Source organism: Anoplopoma fimbria, chromosome 14, assembly GCF_027596085.1.
Source record: "Anoplopoma fimbria isolate UVic2021 breed Golden Eagle Sablefish chromosome 14, Afim_UVic_2022, whole genome shotgun sequence".
NCBI classification, from domain to species: domain Eukaryota; kingdom Metazoa; phylum Chordata; class Actinopteri; order Perciformes; family Anoplopomatidae; genus Anoplopoma; species Anoplopoma fimbria.
In genome coordinates, this window is record NC_072462.1 from 12,438,625 (window position 1) to 12,463,893 (window position 25,269).

A 25,269-nucleotide genomic window follows, 5' to 3' on the forward strand; every position below is an offset into this window, starting at 1 on the left:
GTTCTCATCTTAAAAACTCTGTACTCTACCTGCTCAGCACCAAACCTGAGACAGACATAGTTAGTGACATAGCCGGTGAACAAAGTGGAGCATTTATCTGCTAAAGTGCCAGATATTTTCCTCAGGAGTTGGTAGAGACCAAAAATGGAGCTAAAAGTGAGTGAATATTGGACCTACATTCATCAGGTGACCAAAAACACAACTCCAAAGGAAAGATAAAGTTTCTCCATAATTGCTTGATTTGAAAAACTTGCAAGTTCACCATATAGACTCAAAGGGAAATCTTTAAGTTAATCGGTTTCTGTTTTAGTATCGTGGGCAGCAGCGCCTTGGTTCGATGTAGCATACCTCTCTGTTACCTCAGCTCTTTGTCTCTTTCCTTTTTCCTCCATCATAGACCGACTGACAACATCATCCCAGGAATCAAATCGGTGTCCTTCAGTAAAACTGTCCTGCTGAAACACACTTGCATAACCAGACAATTGGAGGGAAAATGGGTCATGTTTGAAAACAGTTGTTGTTGAGCCTACTGGCAAATTTTTGAACAATATTTCCTAACATATTAATTTGTTTTTTTCTCAGAAATGTTCTCATTGGATTGACGAGTTATCAATGCATCGCTGCTCGTGTTTGCAGTTATCAGCCATGTGTACGTGTTTTCTTCGAGCTTAGCTGATGTTGTTGTTTTGTTACCGCTGCTCAGGTTACAGGTACAAATCAATAGAACATTCAAACTCCTCCTCATCCATAAATACATTAGCTTGTTCCCCTGATGCACACTGAGCCTTTCCACACATAGAGAAGACTTTTATAAGCATCGGGAAAAATTTCTAAAAGAATGTGCATAAATTACCCGCATACATTAATCCCCACACGGGAACATTAGCTCAGTTTGAATGAAGGCTTAGCAGACTGTGTGGGTCACAATATATAAATACTGATGGAGGAGACACAGTGTCCTTAACACAATCCCCTGATGAAGTCCATGCAGAAAACAACATAAATGTGACCCCACCCCCCTGTAGCTGTGTGAGCTTCTGCCCCAGAAGCATGCTGCCTCTGCCAGTGCAGCTCTGGACGGTTGAGCGCAGATTAAGGCAGAACAGTAGTGTTGAGGTTATCGCGCTCACACGACCAAAATAGACGCAGAGCGGGTGAGACAGCGGGCAAGGCAGCTACGCTCGCAGTACAGTGTGATGTGATTAGTGGAGGAACCGGAGAATACCGCTGACGGACACAGAAAACGACGGAAAACGGAGCAGATGAACTCCCACAGGAGAGAGAGAGCTACTCGGGCGGAAATAGTCTTTATTTGATCTTGTGATCGACACATTAACAAGGGCTGATATTACCAGTTTAAATGAATGCATTGATTGACAGTTGCTGTGGGCCAATCCAGTAAGGAACGAAACACCATATCCTCTACAACACCTCACCTGCAATCTATTTATATTGCACACGTTTGCATTCATTTGTGATATTTGAGTTCTTGATGTTAGCAGTGTTTGATGAGGTCACAAAGCTACATCCACACATGTTTAGATTAAATGTGTTGCAGAATTTATATCAAAGTAACTGCACACAAAATAAAACAAAACAAGAGCAGAATACAAAAACATAAAACAAGAAGAACAAAATTTGCTGGATATTAAATGACAGACTTATTAACGAAAGCGAATTGCGGGTGACACTTCAATGTGTTATTAGCAAATTAGTTTTCGCTGTAGTGTGAGGTTATCACTTTTATTCTTTGAGTGCAGTGACGCAAATGTTTTATGGTCTTTGCAAGCGATGATCTGGATTTGAGTGCTTGTCAAATGTTGGTTAGCTGGTGAAATGTTGAACAAACAGGTTGCAACAGCTTTAAATGGATCCAAATAAACAAGATGAATGAGTGGAACAGAGGATCTGTTCTTATCTGTGTAATAAGCGGCATGTTAAAGAAATGTGTTGAAAGTAATTAAGTACATTTACTCCAGTGATAAACTGATTGTACAAGTACAATTTTGAGATATTTATACTCTACTTATGCATGTCAATGTAATGCCACTTTATACTTCTAATCCTCTACATTTTAGGGGGAAATATAGTCCATGTTTCTTACTACATTACCACAGAATAGGCAGTATATAAAGATTTTAGTATTAGCATCGTAATAGTACACTCTGCTTGTTTTTTATAATTTATTTTACTTACTACTACTTCTGCATATATCATGCTTCACTGTGCATGTAGAGCAGAAGTGTATGCAGTAAAGAAATAATGACCAGTCCCCTGGTACATTAATGAATCACTACTTGTTTTCTGCCTTTGCAAAGATCCCATTGATCACCACCTGCCTTTTAATTAAGTCTCTGGCTACAAATTACTGTTGGGCCTCATTACCTAAATGTACTGCTCGCTACTGCTGCAGATCCAGAGATTTTTTTTTCTGCCGGGGAAAACAACAGTTTTCACACAGCGGTATCGTGGCTCGAAGAGTTTCGTGTATAAAGTTGCAAAAAAATATTTTCCAGCTTCTCTGTTCTCATTTTGTTGTCTGGTTTATTCTAGTCTGCATTGTAGACAGATTTGCAGACTGATTTAGCTTCTCCGCGTATACAGCGTGCAGCCTGAGGCACTGAAATAATGCCAACTCTATTTATGTTTATATATTGCTGAGCTATACATATATCAACATGATCGTGCATAGGGCATTAGAGCCTTGTGAATTGTAATTATTTCCAGCAAGCTGCTTTCCTTAAGGGGAGAAAACGGCACAGGAAGTCTTTTTCCATTGTGTATAAAATGTTCCACATCGAGCTTTATCTGCTAGGACTTTTTGTTGTTGTTTTTTTTAGAACTTAACTTTTTAATGGCAACAGCATTTTCTGATATATAGAAGAAGAAAAAGAGGGGAGGAAAACGTGAGACTTGCTAAATCCCAGTGAATTCCAGTTACATGATAATATGATTTTTTTTTCAAATCCAAGTTCAACTGTAATTTTGTGATTAAGCAACACCAAGAGAGATCCAAAAGGAGATTTACCAGACGATGTTAAGCGGGAGAACTCCAGATTTGCCTGGAAGCAGTTTTGTCATCCTTCAATGTAATAGCCAGTGGTGGCTTTAATCCCCTCAAATTAGTCCCTCGCTAATCCTCACTAACCTCAAACAGAGGTCACTCATGTCCAATTTGAAGATGCATAAAGAACACTTTTCTAATTGCGTGTTCAAGGCCCACAGCTTGATGATGAGTAATTCTCCTGCATGCTGTCTTTACTGCACATCAGATTCAAAAAGTCAAAAAGTACACTGACCGATGGCAGTGTAAATCCTGTAAAAGTTTAGGTGAAACACATGTCGGATTTAAGCTTAATGCACTTAATTCTAAGCCTTTATTTTGCTGCTGCCAATGGTGAGTAATGGCCATGCTTTTGGCTCTCGGTCCATGCTACCTGTTTCCTGTTGTCATGTCGATAACGAGAGCTTATAGTGGCTGAGAAACGTTCGGGGGGAAACACATCATGGTCAATTGTTGTGTCTTACTTTAGGGGCGTTGTTCCCAAACCTTTCTCTCCTGTGTTTTTGTAATGTGAGCAGTTGGTTAAAGATTTTTACCAGACTCCTCTCAACCTTTGGCACATGGGAACAATCCTGCAAACACTGCATCGAGGAAATAGAGATGTTAGATCATACAAGCCAGGTTAGGCTTTGAAACTAAGTGGATCGATACAACAAGAGGGTGACAGTCACAAAATCAAATCAATAAATAGATGAAGGAGATGCCCAGCCACACATCAGACCACAGAAATGCCAAAGGAAACAGGTTCCTGCATGACAGAACACAGTGTGAGCTTGTTCTAATGCTGCTTTTACAGAGTATGACAAGCTGCTACTGCAACCAATCAGAAGCCCTGAAACCCCTTAAAAAAGCACTCTCTCTACTATTTACATGTAAGTTGGCGAGCTCTCTATGCCATGCTGCTCCACAAGCTCAAACTATTAGTCGATTAATTGATGAGTCGATCGACAGAAAAGTGAATCTATATAACTAACTATATAATAACTATTTGTTATGTTTAAAGAAAACATTTTTATCAAACATTTTGCTTGTTCCACATGCCAAATTGTGTCTGATTAACTGCCTGATCATTGTAAATTAAATATTTTGGGATTTTGGACTCTTTGTCTTACAAAACAAGCTATTTGAAGATGAAACCTTTGAATTAATTAATCAAGAAAACAATTACCAGATGAATTAATAATACTAAGTGTGGGTCGCAGTGTATTCCCAGGGTCAGAGTTCACAAGTTTACTTCATTCTCGCTATTAATTTATAAGAAGCTAGCTAATTTATGTAACTTTCTCAAATGTGTCTATACCTAGGAGCAAGACGGCTCAGATATCATCAGTGCTGTGGTGCTTTTATGACGAACAAAACAGTAGCAGGATTATATTTAAATCCTCTCTATCAGCAACATTGTGTCGCACACAGAAAGACTCAGTCAGTGCAACTCATAAACACTCACAGAAAGTTGCTGATCCAGTATGTGCATGTTTGAAAGTTGCTGTGCGATTGATTAGCATACTAAAGTTGTAGGATGCTCATAAAAGTTGCAAATATTCATTATATTCTTTGAAATATTACAAATAAAGTGTCATATGGAGACAACGTTTTTGTCTAAATGAGTGTTATTTCAGCAGTCGGTAACAACAGCACATCACAGTTTGAAATAGTTCAAATGCATCCCTCGTGTATCCACCCTGCATCACAAAGAAGGTTATCCTGTATAACCCTGTGACCTGACCAGTGATCTACACTGGGAGCCTTTTATTATTAAGAACTCTATTAATAGACTAATACCTTGTGGCTACCTGCTGCCACTAGCAGGCTTTTTCAACCTGGAGCCCATGAAATACAAACCCAAACAAATCCCACATTGCATTAATGAGTTTCTACATGTTTTTGCTCTCTGCCTATCGGTGACTCCGCAAAGTGAAACGGTTCCTGGGAATCTGTAAAACCTCAACGCAACCTTCACACACGTCAGCTTACCACCTTAACCCTTTTTTTTTTTCAGTGTCTCTTTTGTTGTGTTTTTGGGATTATGCATTAGTTGATAAGGGAAAGGGCAGACAATCCATCGACCCTTTTCTATTTCTGCCCGGTGTAAATCATTTGCAATTCAAAGAGGGACCAAAGAGCTACTTCCTGTTTACCAGTCTCCTCCAAGAATGCATACCTTCATTAGTTACCTTTCTGTCTTTGTTTTTCTCTCCCCTGTGCTCTCTTTGTCTCGCCCTGTGCCTGTTCTCTCCTATTATGTCACCAAACTATAATGAATGTGAAGACACAGACACCCTTAACAGAGGGAGAGAGAGTTCTGCTATATTAAGAATAAAGATGTAGGCAGCAGAGGAGATACTGGGTGCATTGAGACAGCCGTCCTGTAAACTAGTGGCTAATTTTAGCCTGAGAGGGCAGTGCACTGTTTCTCCCTGTGGATGGGATGAACCATAGAGGGATCTGAGCCTCAGCTCAGCCTCTTGTTCTCTCATCTGGTCTGTGTGTGGACGCTGTCCTTTGTGCAGAAAGGTTAGAGGACGGTCACAATAGACCGGCGTGGAGAGATGCAGATTCAAAGAGCTTTTAAAACACCTGGGTTTTATGGGAGGGGGGGCAGAATTATGCCAGATTACATGTCAGCAAAACATGAAGTTCATGCTCAGGCTCTCTTTCTTTTCTGGAGTGATTGCACTCTATGAGAGGAGGAAGTAAGTAGCCTCTTGAAATGTGGTCAAATTGGACAGTGTTTTTACCAAATTCTGAAGTATATAAGCCAGAAATAGAACTGAGGAGAAACATGAAAGGCAGGTGTCACCTAAATAAAGATTGGAACTGGAGTTAGATATAGAGTAAAAGATTCTTAATAAGAAAATATAAATGTTCACTGTAACAAAGTACTGCTCTTATTCATTTCAATAGTTCATAATAAGATGTACTGTACATATTGTGTGAGCTTCTTTACCTCTCTATTGAGTAATTCTACAGTCCGGCATCATTTTATTAGATTTATCAACTTTGAAACTATTCAAACTTTTTATCACTAGTGTAAGAAAACATACCCTGAAGCCCAATTAAATTGACATTACCCTTATGGTTAGTAGAATGAGCAGTTTACAGAGAATGGAGAGCCATAAACTCAAAAATAGATACTAATTACTTGAAATCTTCCATTCAACAAATTGGCAAATGGCAAAGGTTTATTATGCAAAACCTACCAACCAGCAATCAGCAATCTTTTTTTTTCTTTTTTCATATTTAACTTTTTTAGAAGGAGAAATTGAGCTTCAGTGTCACAGTGATTATGGAATAACTAACCTGGAAAGAAGTAATGGGTTTTCTAATGCTAATGAGAGACTCTAAATTAGTGCTACAGCCAACCGGGCGTGAGACAATTCTCCTCGCTTGGACCGAACATGAATGAAGCCGCTTCACATTGCACATATGCTTACTCACCCCGCTGATGGCTTTCTATTCTGAAATGTCCTGCTCTGATGAAATAACCACACCAGCCGCCGTGGCATTTAAAGCACACGGACCGGCTGATTATTCCAGGTGTCTGCACTCCCTTTGTCATTCATTGTTTCATTCCCTTCACCCACTCTGAATTACCTTCTCTCTGCTGTATGTGTGTATTTTCCTTCACTGCTCAGTTTGTTTTGGAAAGCAGCCATGTTGAATAATGCAGCTTTGTGAGACACACGCACACACACACACACACACACACACACACACACACACACACACACACACACACACACACACACACACACACACACACACACACACACACACACTGGCGGCAACCAAATTCTCTGGTGGCCACACAGGCACACCATGCCCTCCACTTCAAAGGTGACTTTGTACTTTGTGAGCGTTTTAAGTATCTTTTTAATCTTTTATAAAAATAAAAAAATCTTTTGGTGTCTCTGACATACCAATGCATGTGATGTTTCAGGGACACTAACGGATCTAAATCTGAACAACTGTCTGTCTGCGTTGCCTGCTTTGTGTTGAGTTTTTTAAGACACTAAAGATTGTCTAACTGAGATCCCTCTCCTTCTTTCTTTCTCTCTGGCAGATTTTCCATATGACCTATGACCTGGCTAGTGCAGTGGTAAGAATATTTAATTTGATAGGGATGATGCTGCTTCTGTGTCACTGGGATGGCTGCCTCCAGTATCTGGTGCCTCTCCTCCAAGACTTCCCCCCTGACTGTTGGGTGTCCCTAAACGGTATGGTTGTAAGTATTACACACTCTTCTCTTTTGTTTGTTATTTTTGGCATTTTGGTGTGTATGCATATAATAGGGCTTTTGCATATCATAAGACATGGAAGTAAAGAGCATGGTTCTTGTATTGCAGTGTAGTAAATCTAAGGTAAGATGAAGACTATCAGATGTGTTTTCTCAGGTACATTTCATCAGGTTCATTATTGATCCACGAAGAAACCTAACTTAAAGAGACAGTTGGACTACTTATATTACTACTTTACAGTGCATAAATACCAATGCTACTGTAACAGCAACGTGCTGCATTTTTCTGTCCCTTGTTAGTATTTACACCCTCTTTCCAAACTTTTTTTATATACTTTTTTTCCTAATTTCTGGCCTCCCCATTTGGATGTCCAAACAGAAAACCGCCTTTTTTTCAGATCATTGGCATTTGTCTCCCCTGGCAAACTGTGTTTTCAGCATTTTTCCACATCTCTCTCTCTCTGAGTTTGGGGTCAAGCAGACTGTGGGTTGCTCATCTCCAAGCAATGCGATAGTGTAGGAGTGTGTGAGCGAGGGCCTCCTGGGTAATGCTGATTGTAAATGCTCGCCCGGGGAACTCTTCTGCCCTCTCATCCCTCTTTCTCTCTCTCTCTCTCTCTGACAAACATTTCTTTACTCCACATGCGCATCGGGCCGGAGGTGCAAATGCCAGCTTTCCTCAACATCACAACCCTGTATCTGACTCTTATTTATACTTTAAGGCAATGAGATGCCCAACTGAGCCAATTGCCAACTAACATGTGTTATTAATCCCAAAACAGACATTATCCAACCAAAATCAACTTGCAGTGATGCAATTTCCCATATAACTTTCACAATTTCTCCTTGCGATTGGTTAAAAGGGTCAGAGCAGACTCTATCTGCTGAGGAGACTGAGGTCCTTTGGAGTGCAGGGAGCACTCCTGAGGACCTTTTTCAACTCTGTGGTGGCATCAGCCATTTTTTATGCAGTGGTCTGCTGGAGCAGCAGCATCTCAGCAGCCGACAAGAAGAGACTCAACAAGCTTGTCAGGAAGGCCAGCAGTGTGCTGGGGTGTCCACTGGATACGGTGGAGGTGGTGGGAGACATGAGGATGATGGCCAAGCTGTCATCCCTGATGAACAACACCTCCCACCCCATGCGGGACACCCTGGCAGCTCTGTGCAGCTCCTTCAGCCCCGGTGTGTGAAGGAGAGGTACCGCAGGTCCTTCCTTCCAGCTGCTGTCAGGTTGCACAACCAACTCTGCTCCCAGCAGACCACATGACACATGACAATAAAAACCTGTGCAATACAATACACTGTGCAATAATAGTTAAAATAGTTTTTCTGTCTCTAAATATAATATTTCAGTTATTGTTGTTTTTCTACTGTTTCTTATTGCTTATTTATAATACTTTTTTTATTTTTTTCATTTTTTTATTTTCATCTTGTCTTTCTTTTACTATGTCTCTTGTGTGCACTTTACTCTATGCTGCTGTAAGCCTGCACATTTCCCCGCTGCGGGACTAATAAAGGATTATCTTATCTTATTTTATCTTATCTTATGTACGCAAACATGGGCAAACTGCTCCTTCATGTACGGCAGCACCACAGATGTTTTTCACACTTTCCATTGATCAACATTACTCTGGATACATATTAACTTGTAATCACTGACCTTAATCATAAACGTCTCTTTGCACTCGTGCTGCGTGTCGCCCCTCTTGCTCAGAGGGATTCAGATATATTCTCTTTCTTGTATGTAAATCGATACAAAATGGGGATCATGTAGAACGCTAATTGGCTGCCCCCTGTGTGGCGGGATCATTTGCACCGTCAAAATCTATAGCCATAGCTGGGGATTTGCAAAAAGGGCCTCTGAAGGAAACAGCTGATAAATTGTAGTAGCACTGTGTGCTGGATGCTCATAGGCAACTTAAAACAACTGAGACGACTGGTAAAAATGAAACTGGAATAATTTATATGCGGTGAGTCGAATCAACATTACAAAGATGTCTCCCAGCTCCAAGCAGATATGAAGTTTCTAGTGACATGTTCAGACTGCAGCTGAGACTAGCACACCTATATATAGAACCTCACAGAGTTCGTCTCTTCAGGAGTCTGACGGGACAATAATGCTTTCAAATCTCAGCACATTCACAACTTCTTGGATTAGGATTACCATATAACTCGTGAATCTAGTCCATATTTGCTTCTGGTGTTTAGGTATGAGAATACAGACTGTGGCGGAGTTGAGGCTGCTGACAGGATTAGTCGATTTATTAATTGGTTGATAAGACAGAAAATGAATCTGCAAACATTTTGAAAAGCCAGACATTCTCTGGTTCCAGTTTATCAGATGAAATACTTGCCTGTTGTCTTTCAACATAAATAGAACATCTTCAGGTCTTGGATTATTTGTCAGACAAAATAAGCATTTTAATTATTACCTCATTTTATAAACATTGAATCAATCATTTTTAGAGGTTAGATGTCTTCACGACCCTTTGCTACGAAACAATGTATATAAATACTTTTAAATACTTTTTTTTTTAAAAGCCTCCTGTGCATAGGAATGTCCAGCAAAAGTCTCCTACCTCACACAACTTAAATCCAATCCTCAAAGTTCAACGATCTGAAACTAAAATCTGCAAAACCAGATCTGCAATCTGCAAAAAAATAACAAAAAGAAAAGTATTATAAACACTTAGAGTACATGTATTTAATTAAAGAGTCCATACTTTTGTCACTAGACCTTCATCAGGGCAAATGCTTGACAATAATGTCAATGCTTTAAATGAAATTAAAGATAACATCTGTGCTTTAATATTCAAATACTCGTGGGAAATGCAGTTCACAATTGTTCTTCTTAATTTAACCTATTACAAAAAAACTGGGAATAACACAATACAGAAAGCAAGCAAGAATTTGATACGTACTAATTTCCAGCTTGCTTTCTGTTTTGATTTATTCTCTGTTGTTGAGATGACTGAATACTTTCATTGGACCTAAGTGTGCAGAACGTAAAGTAAATTAAGAATCCCAAAAATAATTGAGGAAATCAGGTGTTGTAGCCCGAAATGAGACATATTGGAAGCTCAGTCTTTGTACCATGGGATGTCAGCAGTTAACATAGTGTCACTGACTGTGATGTGGTAGAATGAGCAATTTGTTGAATCTCATCCCTGTGGATCCTCGCAGAAGTCGAGGCCTGTGTGCTGACTGCGGTTTGGCAAATCCGAAGTGAAAAGCCCAGCCCACATGTTGGATTCCTCTTCTCACACCATCGCAATGCATTAGTGTTCGTAAGCCCAAAATCTTGATAAGATATCTCCCCTTCTGTTTAAATATATAATGTGATTCTCCGGCCTGCCAGGTGAAGGTTGTGTCTCTCAGGTGCTGAAGAATAACTGCTTTATATTCAGATTGCGTCACGTTTAGTTTTTTGTCGTTGGATCGGTACTTTCTGTCTCCGGCTGGGGAAGAGTGGGACCAACGAGGACCGCAGATACTGCTGAGTAGTACTGTACCGGGTGTAGGGCTGTTATCTTCTTGACTAATGGCCCGAGAGTAGCTTCTTACTCTTTAGAGGCTGCATTGACTTAATCACAAGACAAGATAATGCTGCTGTCGCTGTGTTGGCTCAGGTGAGAGGGTGATGGGATGTTACTTTTGTCTGCATGTTTAGGATAAAGATATGCGTTTAGGAGTATGGAGGACCATGTGTGTTTTTGGGACTGCTCACTGTTTCTGTCCAGGAGTTAAAGAGACAGACAGCTGAGCAGCAGTCTGCTGAGGATTGAAGTCTCGGAGAGACTTTGGTGGCTGACAGAGAACTACCCTTCAGCCTCTGGACCACCCACTACTTTTCCATCTCTTTCTTCACGACCTCTGAATGAGTCACTTCCAACAGCAGGGCTCAGTCCACAGTTTATGAATTAATTAAACTTATTTTATACCACTCTCCTCTTTCATGGCTTTTTCCTCAAAATGACACATTGGTTCCATCTGAGTAGGCTGATTTTGCCCTGATGTGAATAGCTGTGGCTCCCCTGGTTAATTATTTGAAGAAGAGTTAATTTTGTTGGTTGACATTGTTGACTCTTCGAGAGTCTTTGCTGATGATACATTGGTAGATTTCAATAACTCGTATGGGAGCCAGCTTTGTTTATTCAGAAATATGGGAGTATTTCCACCTGAAAATGTCAAGCATGGTTGCTAAGGACAGCAAACTATTACAGTGGTGCCATTTTTTGTATATTTCACAAGATCACCTTTGTTATATATAAAGGCTATAATCTTATGGAGAGTTCAGGCAGTTTGTCAATACCAGACATACCTTCTTTCATTTAACCTTTCTGGTTTAGGGTGAGCTCAGTGGGAGTGGCCGCTGCAGACTTTGTTGCACATGATTCGAAACCCCCCATAAAAGGCTACTCACTCCTCAGAATGTCACTGTTGTTGATGTATGTATTAATTAATCTTCAGAGAAATTAGAAAGATGGGGCTTTCACCAAGGTGACACAACTTAGTTATATATTAGGCATAAAAGACAATTATATTTGACTGTAGGTCGGACAAAATAAATCATTTTTAAGAAATTATAACAGTAATTTTTCACTATTTTCTGGCATTTTATTTACCAAACAATCAATCAAGAAAATGATTGGCAAAATTGTTAATGAAAATAATCATTAGTTGCCACACCACTAACAACCCAAATGTATAACCCTGAGGAAAAGAGGCCAACAAATAAATAAAAACAATAACAGAAGAAAACTGTAGAAAGCTGGAGCAGGCCAACAAGGATCTTTCATCAGGACTGCTGAAAAGGTACGAGACAAAAAGAAGCACAACCTTCACGCTGAGCTACACCACTGCGACTGCTTTTCTTGCCAACTTACAGTTTGGTACTGCACTTCCTCGCTTATGTGTTCAAAGACTGTTGTGCCTTCTGTGCACTCCCAGGGAGGACAGCTTGTAGTTGGATTACGTAAGTGAAAATGAACATTGTGCATCACATTCTTTCCCCCATGCATGGGACAGCTTGCTGGGCTTTAGAGAGTTATATGATTGAGTAATTAAAACCAGTTAATGCGGATGTTTGTGCTTAAATGGCACGTTTACCTGGAATTAAACATGAAATTAAAAGCAAAAAAAAAGCAAAATCTTATACATTTTGACATCAAAACCTACAGAAAAAGCAATGATGTGCAAAAATGATGTGCAATGATGTGCAAAGAGCATAATGTGTGTGCTACAAATGCACACACATTATAAAGATTCGTTCCAAAATGTTCACAAGAATATGAAAGGAAATGTGTTTTTCATGACTTTTACTAATTTGTTGCATCTGTGAAAGCACAGATCAGTAACCACTCTAATTTTTGTTAATTGTCCTATAAGCACTGGTGCTGTGGAAAGGTCAAATCATGTTGTTTCCATCTATGCATTACGTCCTGTTAATCTCATATTTACTCGTTTGTATCAACAACAACCAGCACCTCGGGGTCCAGCTCAACACTGGGCCAATTATCGATTCTTCTGCTCACATAACCAGGCACTATAAAAACTTTTAAGTGATATTAGAGATAAGACATAATGTATGTGATAATAACGTCTGTGAATTTACTTTACTCATGCACTTATAAACAAAAGGCAGAGCTACTAAGAGATGAATATGCAGCGGCTGATGTAACTTGTTTTGCTGCCTCCAGAGCCTAAATATATTTAGAACACTGAATACATCCACTGCGTGAGCCACATTTATTAAAATCAAGGGGATTGTTCAGAATAGGAGGAAAAAGAAGAAGCTGCATGTTCTGGTGTTTATACTGCGATGACTCATTCTTCCCCAAGAACATGGCAAGAAAGTAATAAATAAATAATTATGTCACTTTTTTACATACTGCAGGAAAATACCTTTTAATGTCTGTTCATAGATTACTACTTTAAAAAGACAAAAGCAAACCAGTAATAATGCTTTCGACCAAGTGTTCCATAGGGTCTAATGTGACTCCAATTTTCTGTACACTAGCTTCCTATCAAATATAAAACTAGTTCTTGCGGCCCTTCATGGGCAGCAAGTCTCTGAGGTCATCAACGTCTGTGGGTCGTTCCTCGCTCCCGTCAAGTCAAAAGGAGACTTTGCTTTTGAAGTTGTTGTAGTTCCTAAACTCTCTACCATTGGACTTAAGACCTATGAACACTGTGGACAAAGCAGCTAAAGACCAGTTTGTTTGGACTCGCTTTTGTTGATACTTTTTTGTATGTTTTTTTAGCTTGATATCTGCATTTCATGTCTTTTACTGCAATTTTGTCTCTTGTTGTGAAGCACTTTGTGACGTCTGCTTGAAAGCGTATATATATATATATATATACATTTATTAGTATCATAAATAATGCAGACATTGCAACAACATTCTTTGTCAACATGGGTCTCTCTTGCTCACTCTGTCTCTTGACGTGACTTAATATTGATGGAACATCAATGATGTCTCACATGTTGGATTCAGAAAACACCCCTGTGACAGTTGACGTCAATAATAACTGATTTATTAGTTCACCAGTGAGCTTTGCAATTTAAAAGAGTGCTATTTTCAAACTGAAAGAGCTGCAGTTTCAATTATAACTGTTATTTTTTCATATTAATGTATTGCTTACAGATATGTATTGATTCATTTAAGCTTGAGCAGCTACAGTTCAGAGCTTTTGACAGTGAGCCATCTTTCGGATACTAAAACATAGTCAGACTTATCAACAGTTTTTTCAGTTCTACCATAAGTGGCACACTAAGTGCTGGATGAGAACATCCTCGACATTTTACCTGCTCATTTTAGATCTTCATTCAAAAATATGTACTGAAGTGTGCCCCAAAATAGCGCCTGCATCATCTGCTCTATATATAAACAAAAAATACGCGTATGAAATATGACAAACAGTGCAATGAGATTTAACATAAAAAATCCCAAGCCCTATAACATGTGCTACAATAGGATTAGATGGCACTCTCCTGCAGTCTGTTTATCTGTGCACCAAACGCATACAAGGACAAATAGCAAAAGGTGCAGTGAGTCACCACAGCTTATCTGATTTCATCCGGCTGAACTACAAGTCTCTGCTTTTCCTTTGCACACGAACATGTCAACCCAAACATTCTGCTGTGATGCCCACCATTTCAACCACAGGCTAAATGCACACATGTGAAATGACACCTAAGGCTCATGACCTCACAAATGGTATTTGTGCCGGTTGCATGGTTGGGTGGGCTTGTTTTGTGTGTGTGTGTGTGTGTGTGTGTGTGTGTGTGTGTGTGTGTGTGTGTGTGTGTGTGTGTGTGTGTGTGTGTGTGTGTGTGTGTGTGTGTGTGTGTGTGTGTTAATACATTATAATGTGTTTAATGCTAATAATAATGCTAATAAGTATTTATATAGCACCTTTTAAATAAATGGTCCAAAGTGCTTTACAATGAAAAGAGAACACATTTAGACCACAACAAGATGAAATGAACTAAAAGCCAAAACCTAAACACATAAAAACATAGAGAGTAAATTAAATAAAAAATATATATAATGAAACGCAAATAAAATAACAGAAAAGCAACTGTGTAAAAAAAATGTAATGATTAGACAGAGTTTGCAGCCCTGATCTCCTCAGGCGGGTTATCCCACAGTCTAGGAGCCCTGACTGCAACGGCTCTCTCACCTTCATGCTTGAGTCTGGACCTTGGAATAACAAGGACGGACGCATCCAAGGATCTAAGGGTGCAGGAAGGGTAATAAGAAATCTGATGGATAACTTAGAGCAAGACCTCTCACATAATCAATGATATCTTAAAATCAATTCTTAAAGCAACAGGTAGCCAGTGTGAGGAAGCACAAAGACAATGTGTATGTGTTGTGTCCCACAAATACACGACTCATTTCTGCTGCAAACATTCCTTTACAAAAACAGTGGTAATTTGTATGAAGACAGTATTTTTGTGGCTGAACAGAAAAAAAAATCAAAGCTGCCAATAAGAACAAACTGGACTCTATTTGTTAATAAAGTTGGCAACTGTAATTCCCACACTATTTCTAATCAATCTCTGGAAGAAAAAACTAATCAGCATGGAGATGAGAACTGGTGAGTCATCCAGGACACATGATTAGCTGGAAATTTACTCATCTACTAAATCCCAGTTGATGAACAGCGTGGAGTCGAGCAGAATGCAGAACAGCGTGACAAAGGGAGGCATCAGCATGTGAACATGGGATGTGCTATATTACAGTGTGGCATGTGCATGTCAGCCAGTGAAAAAGAGACTTGAAAGAGATTAAATACAATTTTCTGTAGGTTTCATATTTCTTTCACTAGTTATTCTGTTTTGGGTGAGATAGATATTCTATATGGAGCGCTTTCTCAGCATTGTCTTGTTCACAGGAGGTGAAGCTATTGGATGATTCAGCAACTTGGCCGTGGCTAGGAGGCCTGTAGCGGAGGGCTGTCGCATTTGCCTCCAGATAGGGACTTACTTGGTTTCACAAATGTAGCCTCTATGGGCCTGTTCGGGTTTGCTCACTAGAGAGTTTCACATGTCTCTGGGCAAAAAAGGCACCAATTTGACATGTACTGTATTAATGAGGTGTCTAAATCCAGAAGACATGACTTCTCCTGAGGCTGACATGAAGCAAAAGTGTGAAAAGAGAATTCTTGAATGCAACTATAAAGGTGGTACATTTTCAGGCTTTCTATGGTAATACTATCTGATGTGGATTATAAAATTGGTGTGCCCCAGGGTACCTACCTAAGAGCCTTTTGTTCCAAGAGTTGCCTGATAACTGAGTGTGCTGGAAACAAACCAGTTTGTACGACGAATCATCCGAACATGTCTGATAGCAAAAGCTGCTACTATTTAAGTCTCTGCTGAAAGGCATTCATAGTATTTCACACATTTGCGCGTTTGAAAAGTGACAGAAGTAGTTGTGGAAAGAATATAAAAGAGAGCTTCAGGGAGATGTTCATATCCTCCTTACTTTCTTACCTCACCACGCCTGGCCAATCGCTACGAAAAGTGGGTGTTGTTATCTCATAGTTGGTTTCAGAAAGTTATAGAAATTGTTGAACCCATTCCCCTTAATTCTGACATCAGAAACGTGCTGTTTGATGTTCTGACGAGCACTTGAAGCTTGAAGCACACTGACCCCGAAAAAACATTCACTTTGAGGTTGTTACAAGAAAGTAACTTCATGACAACTTCATAGGGAGTGTCTATTCCTTCACCACTTATGCACGATACAACACACACTTTAAGGCATCTGTGCCCAATGGTCCATCTTGTCACGATCCAAACATGACTCATAATACCTCAATCTCACAGTGCATATTGTCAAATGCTAATGATAGACAAGAGGAGACATAGAAGCTGATGTTGCGACGCAGAATTACTTCTTCCTCACTGCGTCTCTGCATGTTTCCATGTCAGCAGCAACCAATAAGTTTCTTTTTATCAAACAACTTATACTGTGTAATGACGGGACGACAATGAAACACCATCAACCCAGTGGGAAACATTATTGGATAATAGGGGCCTCATGAACCCGACTCGAGAAACTATCGTGTAAGTAGTCAAAGGCACAAAAGTGGAAGTCACTTTGTGAGGAGAAAGCATGCTGTGAGCGATAAAACGGAACGACTGTCACCCAGCGCAAATTACTTCCCTTCGTTTGTAACAAAGAGCGAGAGTTCAAGAGAATCGTTCATGACTCACTCCCTATATTCTCAACCAGGAAGACCACCATACACTCAAGCTAATATGTTACATGACTGTCGGCTGCATGTGTGTGTGTGTGTGTGTGCCACTGCAGCTCTGTATTTCTGTTTCCCTGCATCCAACACACTGAATCAAATTGCAACACAATCAAACCTGAGAGAGAGAGAGAGAGAGAGAGAGAGAGAGAGAGAGAGAGAGAGAGAGAGAGAGAGAGAGAGAGAGAGAGAGAGAGAGAAAGGGGCATAGGGCTTTAAGGAAAATAATTCCTCGGGCTCGTAAATAATGCAAGTTTGGGCTTTTTTTTTTTTTTTTTTTTCAGTAGTTGCAAACATGAGCTGTTTTTGCTCCCCTTGGCAAATGGGAAAATGAATAGAACCAGGTAGGGTCCAAGCAGAGAGGGTGTTTAAATATTGAGTGAAAGAAGGGGAATGAAAAAAAAGAGTCAGGTAGGAAGTTCAGTGGGGGCATTAGGATGTGAGGCATGAAGCGTGTGTTGGCAGACTCTTTGCGAGAGATTCAGTGATCCATCAAAGGAAAGCCTGTCTTTATATTCTGCCTGCTGGAGAACCTTCCCTCCCTGCCTTGCCTTGCAGTAACTCCCCCTACCCCCTGTCTCTCTCTCTCTCTCTCTCTCTCTCTCTCTCTCTCTCTCTCTCTCTCTCTCTCTCTCTCTTTCTTTGCCCCTGCAGAATGTCTCCTGGGGTAAGCAGTACTCTTACGCCCTCTTCAAAGCCATGAGCCACATGCTGTGCATCGGCTACGGTGCCCGGGCGCCCGTCAGCATGTCTGACCTGTGGATCACCATGCTGAGTATGATCGTAGGGGCCACGTGCTACGCCATGTTCGTGGGCCACGCTACAGCTCTCATTCAATCTCTGGACTCGTCACGCAGGCAATACCAAGAGAAGGTAAGCACCAAACGGTAACATTATAATATGAAACACCTGAGATGATGGAGAAGGTTAGGTTTAGGTGATTTAATTTATATTAACTGCTAGTATAAAGTACAATTCTTTCATGTTTTGTTGTTTCAAGGTAAGTAATGCTAATAACCAGTGGGATGGTCTTAAAGTATTAATCTCAGGGGTTCGCTCTTTCCAACTGCATACAATCCAGCTCATTGGAGTTAGGCTTAAGTAAATTAGGCCTTCTCTCAGTGGCCCCATGGACCAATGGGTTTGAGCTCTCACAGATCACAATATCCAGGGCGACGACTAGGAAAGAGGATTTTATTCCCCCAAGCAGATCACATAAGTCCAACAGGGTGAGAAGGTCTGTGTCATGACGAGCCACCTCATTGTCTCTATGCTGCCAGTGAACACGTTGTATTGTTTTTATTTCAGTCCTTCTTACATCAGTTTTTAGTGGATTTTTTATTTCTTTTTTCTGCACGGAGGGTGATTATCCAGCAGTTCAGCCGAGCCACCATCTGTGATACCGCTGAGGGCCTTGGGCAATTCACAGACCACATGGTCATGAATGCGATCTGCGCTCGCTCGCACGCAAGGACCTGATTTTAAGTCCCAAACTTTGTCTGCACATGCAGAATTCCATGTACATACATACACCATAGCAGTGTATGGGGATTACAGTTCTCTTTTGTATGCCGTGATCCACTTAGGGACATAGTTTTGATTAAATTGAAAGTCGACCTTTAACTTATGCGGTAACATAGATCATGCAAGCACGGAGTGGTTCATCCAACGTGTATGTATTTATTTTTCAGTATACAACATGTGCCAACTGAAACAATATTTAATTTAGGTGAAAGAGCGATAGACACAAATTGGTAATGATCTGTTGTTGTAGTTGCATAAAAAATTTAAACATGCACATTGTGTATTAGAAAATAAAAAATAAACATTTAGGAAAAGCCATCTAGAACATAGTAATCGATTAAAAGTGTTTTTAGGTTTTGCCGTTTTTCTATCTTGTGTGCTAGTAATTCTTTGGGTTTTGGACTGATGGTTGAACAAAATCTTTGATGACACGAACTCGGAAATTTTGTTTGAACCTTTTTACAGTTGAAGACAAGTGATTAATTGAGAATAATTTAGCAAATTAGGGCTGCACTGACAATTATTTCCATTATCCATTAATCTACTAATTGTAATAAAAAAAAGAAAAATGTTTGTTTAACCAACAGTCTAAAACCCCAAAATAGACAGTTACCTGTCATATGTGACAAAGAAAAGCAGCAAATCCTCACATTTGAGTGAATGTTAAAGGTTTTTTCTTTTTCTTTCTATAAGTTATTCCTACTTCTCTGATTCGGATGTCAACGTTTCGCATGAAGCGTTGGACGATAAGTATTTTCAGTCGCTATATATATTACATGGACATTGTATGACATTCTCCTCATGAGAAGCGGGAGTTGGGAAACCTTTGCAGATCCAGTAGCAGCCCGACTGTATTTTATGTGAGCATATTCACAGACAAACACTTAGGCAGGACAGGACTGTTACACAAAGTACACTGCAATTATACAGCTGAAGGTTGTTGCCATGATTCTTATCAGAGGGTCGACTCGGCATGGTCACCTTGGCTCTGACTATGACAAGACATGCTAAGATACCAGTTCATTAATTTACAGGTTGCACATAAAAGCATTTAGCTGTTATTCATTCTAAAAGGCTGTTGTGACCTTGCCAGCCGCTTCCATGATCAATGTGAATCTAGAGAAACGCCTCTGTTGTTGGTCTGTGGTTTTTGGTGCAGTGTTGCAGTGTTGTTATATATGGCACTTAAAATTCATCATTAGGAGAAATAGCTTTCAAGCCTTTATTCAAAATACAATACTAATTGCTGCAGTATCATTAGAGTACAAAGCCACCCACACCTCATATTTTGAAATGAAAAAGGGTGTAAATGAGGACAAATATAGTTAACATCATTCTAAAGAAGTTAATTATGAATACTAAGTATAAAGTTTTATTATCCTCTAATAGATTAAGAAAAAGAAAGATTCATTGTCAAAATAATAATTATAAATTACAAACTATAAAAGTGAGCTGATACAGCAGTATGAGTACTCGTAGTTTGGTTAGCAGTTAGCCGACCACCGTACAAAACAATAAAAGTGAGCCAACTGACAACCAGTGATATACGCAACCTATGAGAGTAGTGAGTAGTGAGTGAGGAGTCAACAGGCAGGCAATGGTCGTATAAAAAAGGCAATAAAAGGTGTTTTGAAGAAGTGTAAGTAACCGCAACAATCCGAAGTCCTTTATCATGCAGCTACAGTATATCTGGGTACGCAAAATATTATACAGTTTGGTGCAGCCGAATACTAGAGTAGTTGTGGACGGACAAAAAGTTGCACACTCACTCACACACGCGCATGACCCTCCTGTCAAAGATAATAATAATTAAAAAAATAAAACAAGCAGTGGAATATTGGAGTATGTGAAGTATTTCATTCACAGGATGGAGCAATTTTTCACATTGAAAACATAATTATATGATTGATCGTGGCCAAATACACTGATGTCCCAGCAGACAGCACACAACAGAGGGTCGCTCACAGCAAACAAGTCAGCCATTCGCAGCCACTGTTTGGATAAGTGACATGTGTCATGCTCAATATGTGATGTACATCTGCTTCATAGCAAGTCTGCTTAATCTACATCCCACTTTAGCCCTTTCGACTTTCCTCCGGGCATCGAACTGACAACTTTAAGGCTGTAAATGCCATGTTTGCGGTAACAGAGCCCCAGTGTGCAGTCTGATCCAGCTAGGGCAGATTTGCTGCATGGCTGTGCATATCAATGGAACAGGCTGAGGAGCAGCAGGGATGGGTTCAGGGTGCTCAGCCTGCAGTCATTACATCTATCACTGCCACAGCCGGGGGGTTGGAAACATGGAGAGATGGATGTCGGTGTGAGGTTAGACGTTGGCTGAGGACAGAGGATGTTTATGAGAATGAGGAGGGAAGAGGAAAAAACGATTCAAGTAATCATTCCTGAAGATGTGTTTAACTTAAATCACAAAAGCCTTTTTGCATGCTCTCAAGACCAAGGCCGTCATTTGAAAAGATGGAACGAAACAGACTAAGAGAAAGCGAGCAGGAGGGGGAGAGGGGGGGAGGAAATGACGGTGTAAAACATGCATAGTCTGAAGACGTGCCTGCTGTGATGCTCTGGTGCTGAATCACTGTAAGCCAGCACACAGCTGTGTGTCATCCTGCAGCTCTGCTTTAAGAAGTATATAATCTGTCCTCTATTCATATACTGAGTGTGATGTCAACCTACCTTAACTACTTGTGGGCCATAATAAAGGATTTGCATTATAGAAGGAATGGTTCAAGATGTTGGGGAAATTTGCTTGTTCACTGTCTAGCCGAGAGTCAGATTAAAAATAGATTGATATCACTCTCATGTCCGTCCTTTAAATATGAAGCTACAGCAGGATAAATTAGCTTAGCTTAGCATAAAGAAAGAAAATAGAGGGAAAGTTGTAAAAAATCCGCCCATCAGCACCTTTAAAGCTCACTGATTAACACGTTATGGCTTGTTCATTTAAACTTTAGAAAAAATTAAATGTGAAAAATGACTTGTTTAGGCTTAAACCCCTTTACACATGTAACACACAAACATGAGGGTGGAATCAATGTTTTCATCAAACTCTCCACAAGAGTTACTGAAATGTCAAACTATTTCTTGAGATTTTAAAATTGGACTACTATTTTGTGCCATTTACATTTCTGAAAACATTTTACTTAACTCTTTATAACAGCTTTGTAGAATATAAAATGGGTGTTACCTCAAAGAGAGAGGCAATCATAAGCATTTGATTGTTTCCACCTCGAGATGACACACAAATCCATTCCATTTGTGATTGATCCATTTGAGCACATGAAAACAGCAGAAACATTTCTATCCTTTCTCATCTTAGAACACATTCACCAGCAGCAGATTGTTTTCTCGCGAGCAAGTTATATTTAATTTGGATTCACCACATCTTGCAGCACATAAAAACAATATTCTTTGCAGACAACAGATACCCCTCAGGCTGTATATAATAAACAAGAAAGCCTTACCGTGCAACTGGCAAGAACAGAAGTGGGTTAATTTTGTACCAAAGGGTTCATCCCCATGTGAGCTAAAGTCTGACTATCTTTAGAGAGAGGAAGAGAGACATGAATGAGGAGGAATGTAGTCAGCATTTATCTAAATTGCTCCATTAGGAAGTATAACTGGATAATTAACCAATAGAATTACTAATTAAGTCATCATTATGACAACAAGGCCTAAAGATGGAGGCCACATATCACACCTAAAGTATCTGGAACGTCATGTGTAACACTCTCCAGCTTCGACTGTAAACTCAATCACAGCATCATCTTTCTGCAGCAGCGAGAGGAGTTAATGAAGGAGGCATTGAGACTGAAGTGTCTTCTCTCTCACTGACAAATCTCATTTTGTGGGCCATGTTTGCTTCATTAGACCCTGCCACTGGACTAGACTCCCAACCACACAGCTACCGTTATCTCTCACCCACTGTTCTCTTGTGATTCCCAGAGGCAGTGTGGGAGACGGTGTTTATTTTCAGGTGTCAGGGCCTTGGACTGTCTGGGAAGATTGTTTTCACGACCCTGGCCCTGTCTGCCAAAAAGCCTGTGTGAGGAAACAGACTGATCAAAATAGATTAGCAGAAGTATTCTCTCTCTTTTTCCCCTCTTCTTTTGGGTCAATACATGCCTTCAGGTTAATGCGGATAGAATTTGAACTCCCACTAGGGTGAAATGAATGACCACAAACAGGACAGTTACTGGCAGTATTGCACAAATGGAAAAAGTCCCGAGTCCAGCCATGCATGTGCAATAAGAAAAAAAAAGAAGAGTCACAGACCATCTGGCTTTCTGATAGTGAGGACACAAAATGGGTTTAGACTTTTCTATTTCATCCATCCCTCCATCCCTCAGTCCAAAAGTAACAATAATATCAGCAATGGATTTAATAGCTCTATGTTTTTATTTCAAATCACCATCAACTATTTGGGAGATACATTCCTCTAATTCCAGAGAACTGAGATATATTACGCTTGGTTGCAAATTGTATGTAAAGCACAACTATTTAACCAGTTATTTAACCGTTAATTTAGTTTACAGTAACAATACTCAAAATTAGATTTGAGTTACATTTCCAAGTGTTCAATAGTAGTACAATCTGAAAACCATAACAAATAACTGCTCATTTTATCTAAATATCTAAATTATTGTTATTACTAGCTCTAAATATATGGATATTTGACCAGAAAACTGAAAGTTACTTATGTCTCCTTGTAGTATAATTAAAATAAGAAACTACAACATACGACATAGAATATTTAAAAAATTCAGGTTTATAACTAAAAAGTTATGACACTTTCATATATTTTTTAAGGGAAGCCAGTCATTACTGGCAAGTAATTTTAAAATTAACTCATTTTGATTTAATTCATTTCAATTTCATTTAATATTCCCTGAACGTGGAGTTAGATGAAACATTTTTAGTCATAAACTGTAAAGATGATACATTAACAGATTGTCAGCAAGTTTACTTATACAGCACAATTCATACATCAAGTTTCAAAGAACATTTTGATTTAAACAGGACACAAAAACAAGACAATTACAAACAAAAGAGAGAATCACCTTGGCCAAAACTGTACTCGGCACTGCTCGAGTTCTCAGAATAAAAAATATTCAAGAGAAATCATGCAAATAATTTTAAGTCATGCAATCTGTGATAACTGGTTTGTTGTCATGCCGCCTCTGAGTCTCTCCAGGATATCAGGTATGCATTGCTAGTTCACATCAGATCATAGCTCGGTTGCCCATTAGGACCGGGCTTCCTGCACGGGTGAGATAATCCAAACCGCTACCTTGGTCTGACACAGCCGCGGGCCTGTACTTGTTCCTAGTTTCCTTCACCACCTGCCTCCCTCGTTCTGTCTCTCCCTCCACACACACACACACACACACACACACACACACACACGCACACACACATGCACACAGAACCAGGACATGGCACTGTGACTATGTGAGAGCACGGCTTGTCCTCAATACAGAGACACAAATACACGCTAGGTAACAACCACACTTTTTGAAGAGCTTTGTGTGTTTATTCAAGGTGCACTCAATACCATTAGAATATCTGGTGTACATACACATGCAGCTACTGATGATCATCTGCTTCCTTTGTCTTCGCAGTACAAGCAAGTGGAGCAATACATGTCCTTCCACAAGCTTCCAGCCGACATGCGGCAGAAAATCCACGACTACTACGAGCATCGCTACCAAGGCAAAATCTTCGACGAGGACAACATCCTGAGTGAACTCAACGACCCTCTCAAAGAGGTGAGACAGCTTCTCTCTTTAAACCCTAAACTGAATTGAAGCACTGGTTCTTTCACTTAGCAACATTTATACTTTTTTTTTTTAAGTGTTCATTTGAAGGTTTATTTTTGGAACAGGTAAAAAAAAAATACATCTCAAGAAAAAAAAAAAAAAAAGTTCTTGACAGTAAGCTGTCACAGAGTGGTTTTAGTTTGGGAACATGAATGAGTTTATTCCCTGAAGATGAAGAGTGAATCTTCATTTGGCTACTTCAAGTGTACAGCACCTGAAACTGAAATACCAACACTTGTCATCTCATTTTATAATCAGAGAAAGGAGAAAAACGGCAAAAAAACGGATTCTCCTCAGCATCCTGGGTCGACCTAGACCGAGCATCCATCACAGATATGTAAATAATCTGCACAGAAACATAACCTGAGCCTCTCTGTCAGACAAACAACCTGAGCTCCAGAGCTGCTTGTTTTATATACATCATTTACAAGTCATCATTGTAGCACAGACACACAGCCACACAGCCTGTGAGGATCAAGTGTACTATATATTATTCACAAAGAGAGGTAATGAGAAGGAATATTGAAGATTATCGTGGAGTCGGTGAATAGTTTTGAAGTCCATGGCTGACCTCCTCGGAGCAGCAGATTACATGGGTAATTAAGCAAAGGTTGATGGGAGAGGAGAGCGCTGAAAAGAAAAGCAAGCGTAGGAATCGTGACCATCTTTCATGTAGCCCCATTAAGTCACCGTGCAGGGCTGTGGGGGAGCTGCAGCACAATCCCAGACACTTGCGGGGAGGTGCAGGGTTGTTGTTTTTTTTTCAGGTATGACTTACCACACAGAAAATCCTAGAGGCTTAGTCCACCGTGCAAAGCAAGCAAAGTCAAATTCTGCATGGA

The 25,269-nt window shown here is 39.9% G+C and overlaps 1 protein-coding gene across 1 annotated transcript in view; it reads left to right on the forward strand.

The window, feature by feature from the left end:
- The window catches only part of LOC129102640 (potassium/sodium hyperpolarization-activated cyclic nucleotide-gated channel 1), a 64,603-nt gene that overhangs the window by 22,332 nt on the left and 17,002 nt on the right, over window positions 1-25,269 (forward strand). Inside the window, 3 exon segments of the mRNA XM_054612874.1 lie at window positions 7,128-7,289; window positions 17,724-17,942; window positions 24,230-24,376. Of these exon segments, the coding sequence (XP_054468849.1) occupies window positions 7,128-7,289; window positions 17,724-17,942; window positions 24,230-24,376 (528 nt within the window).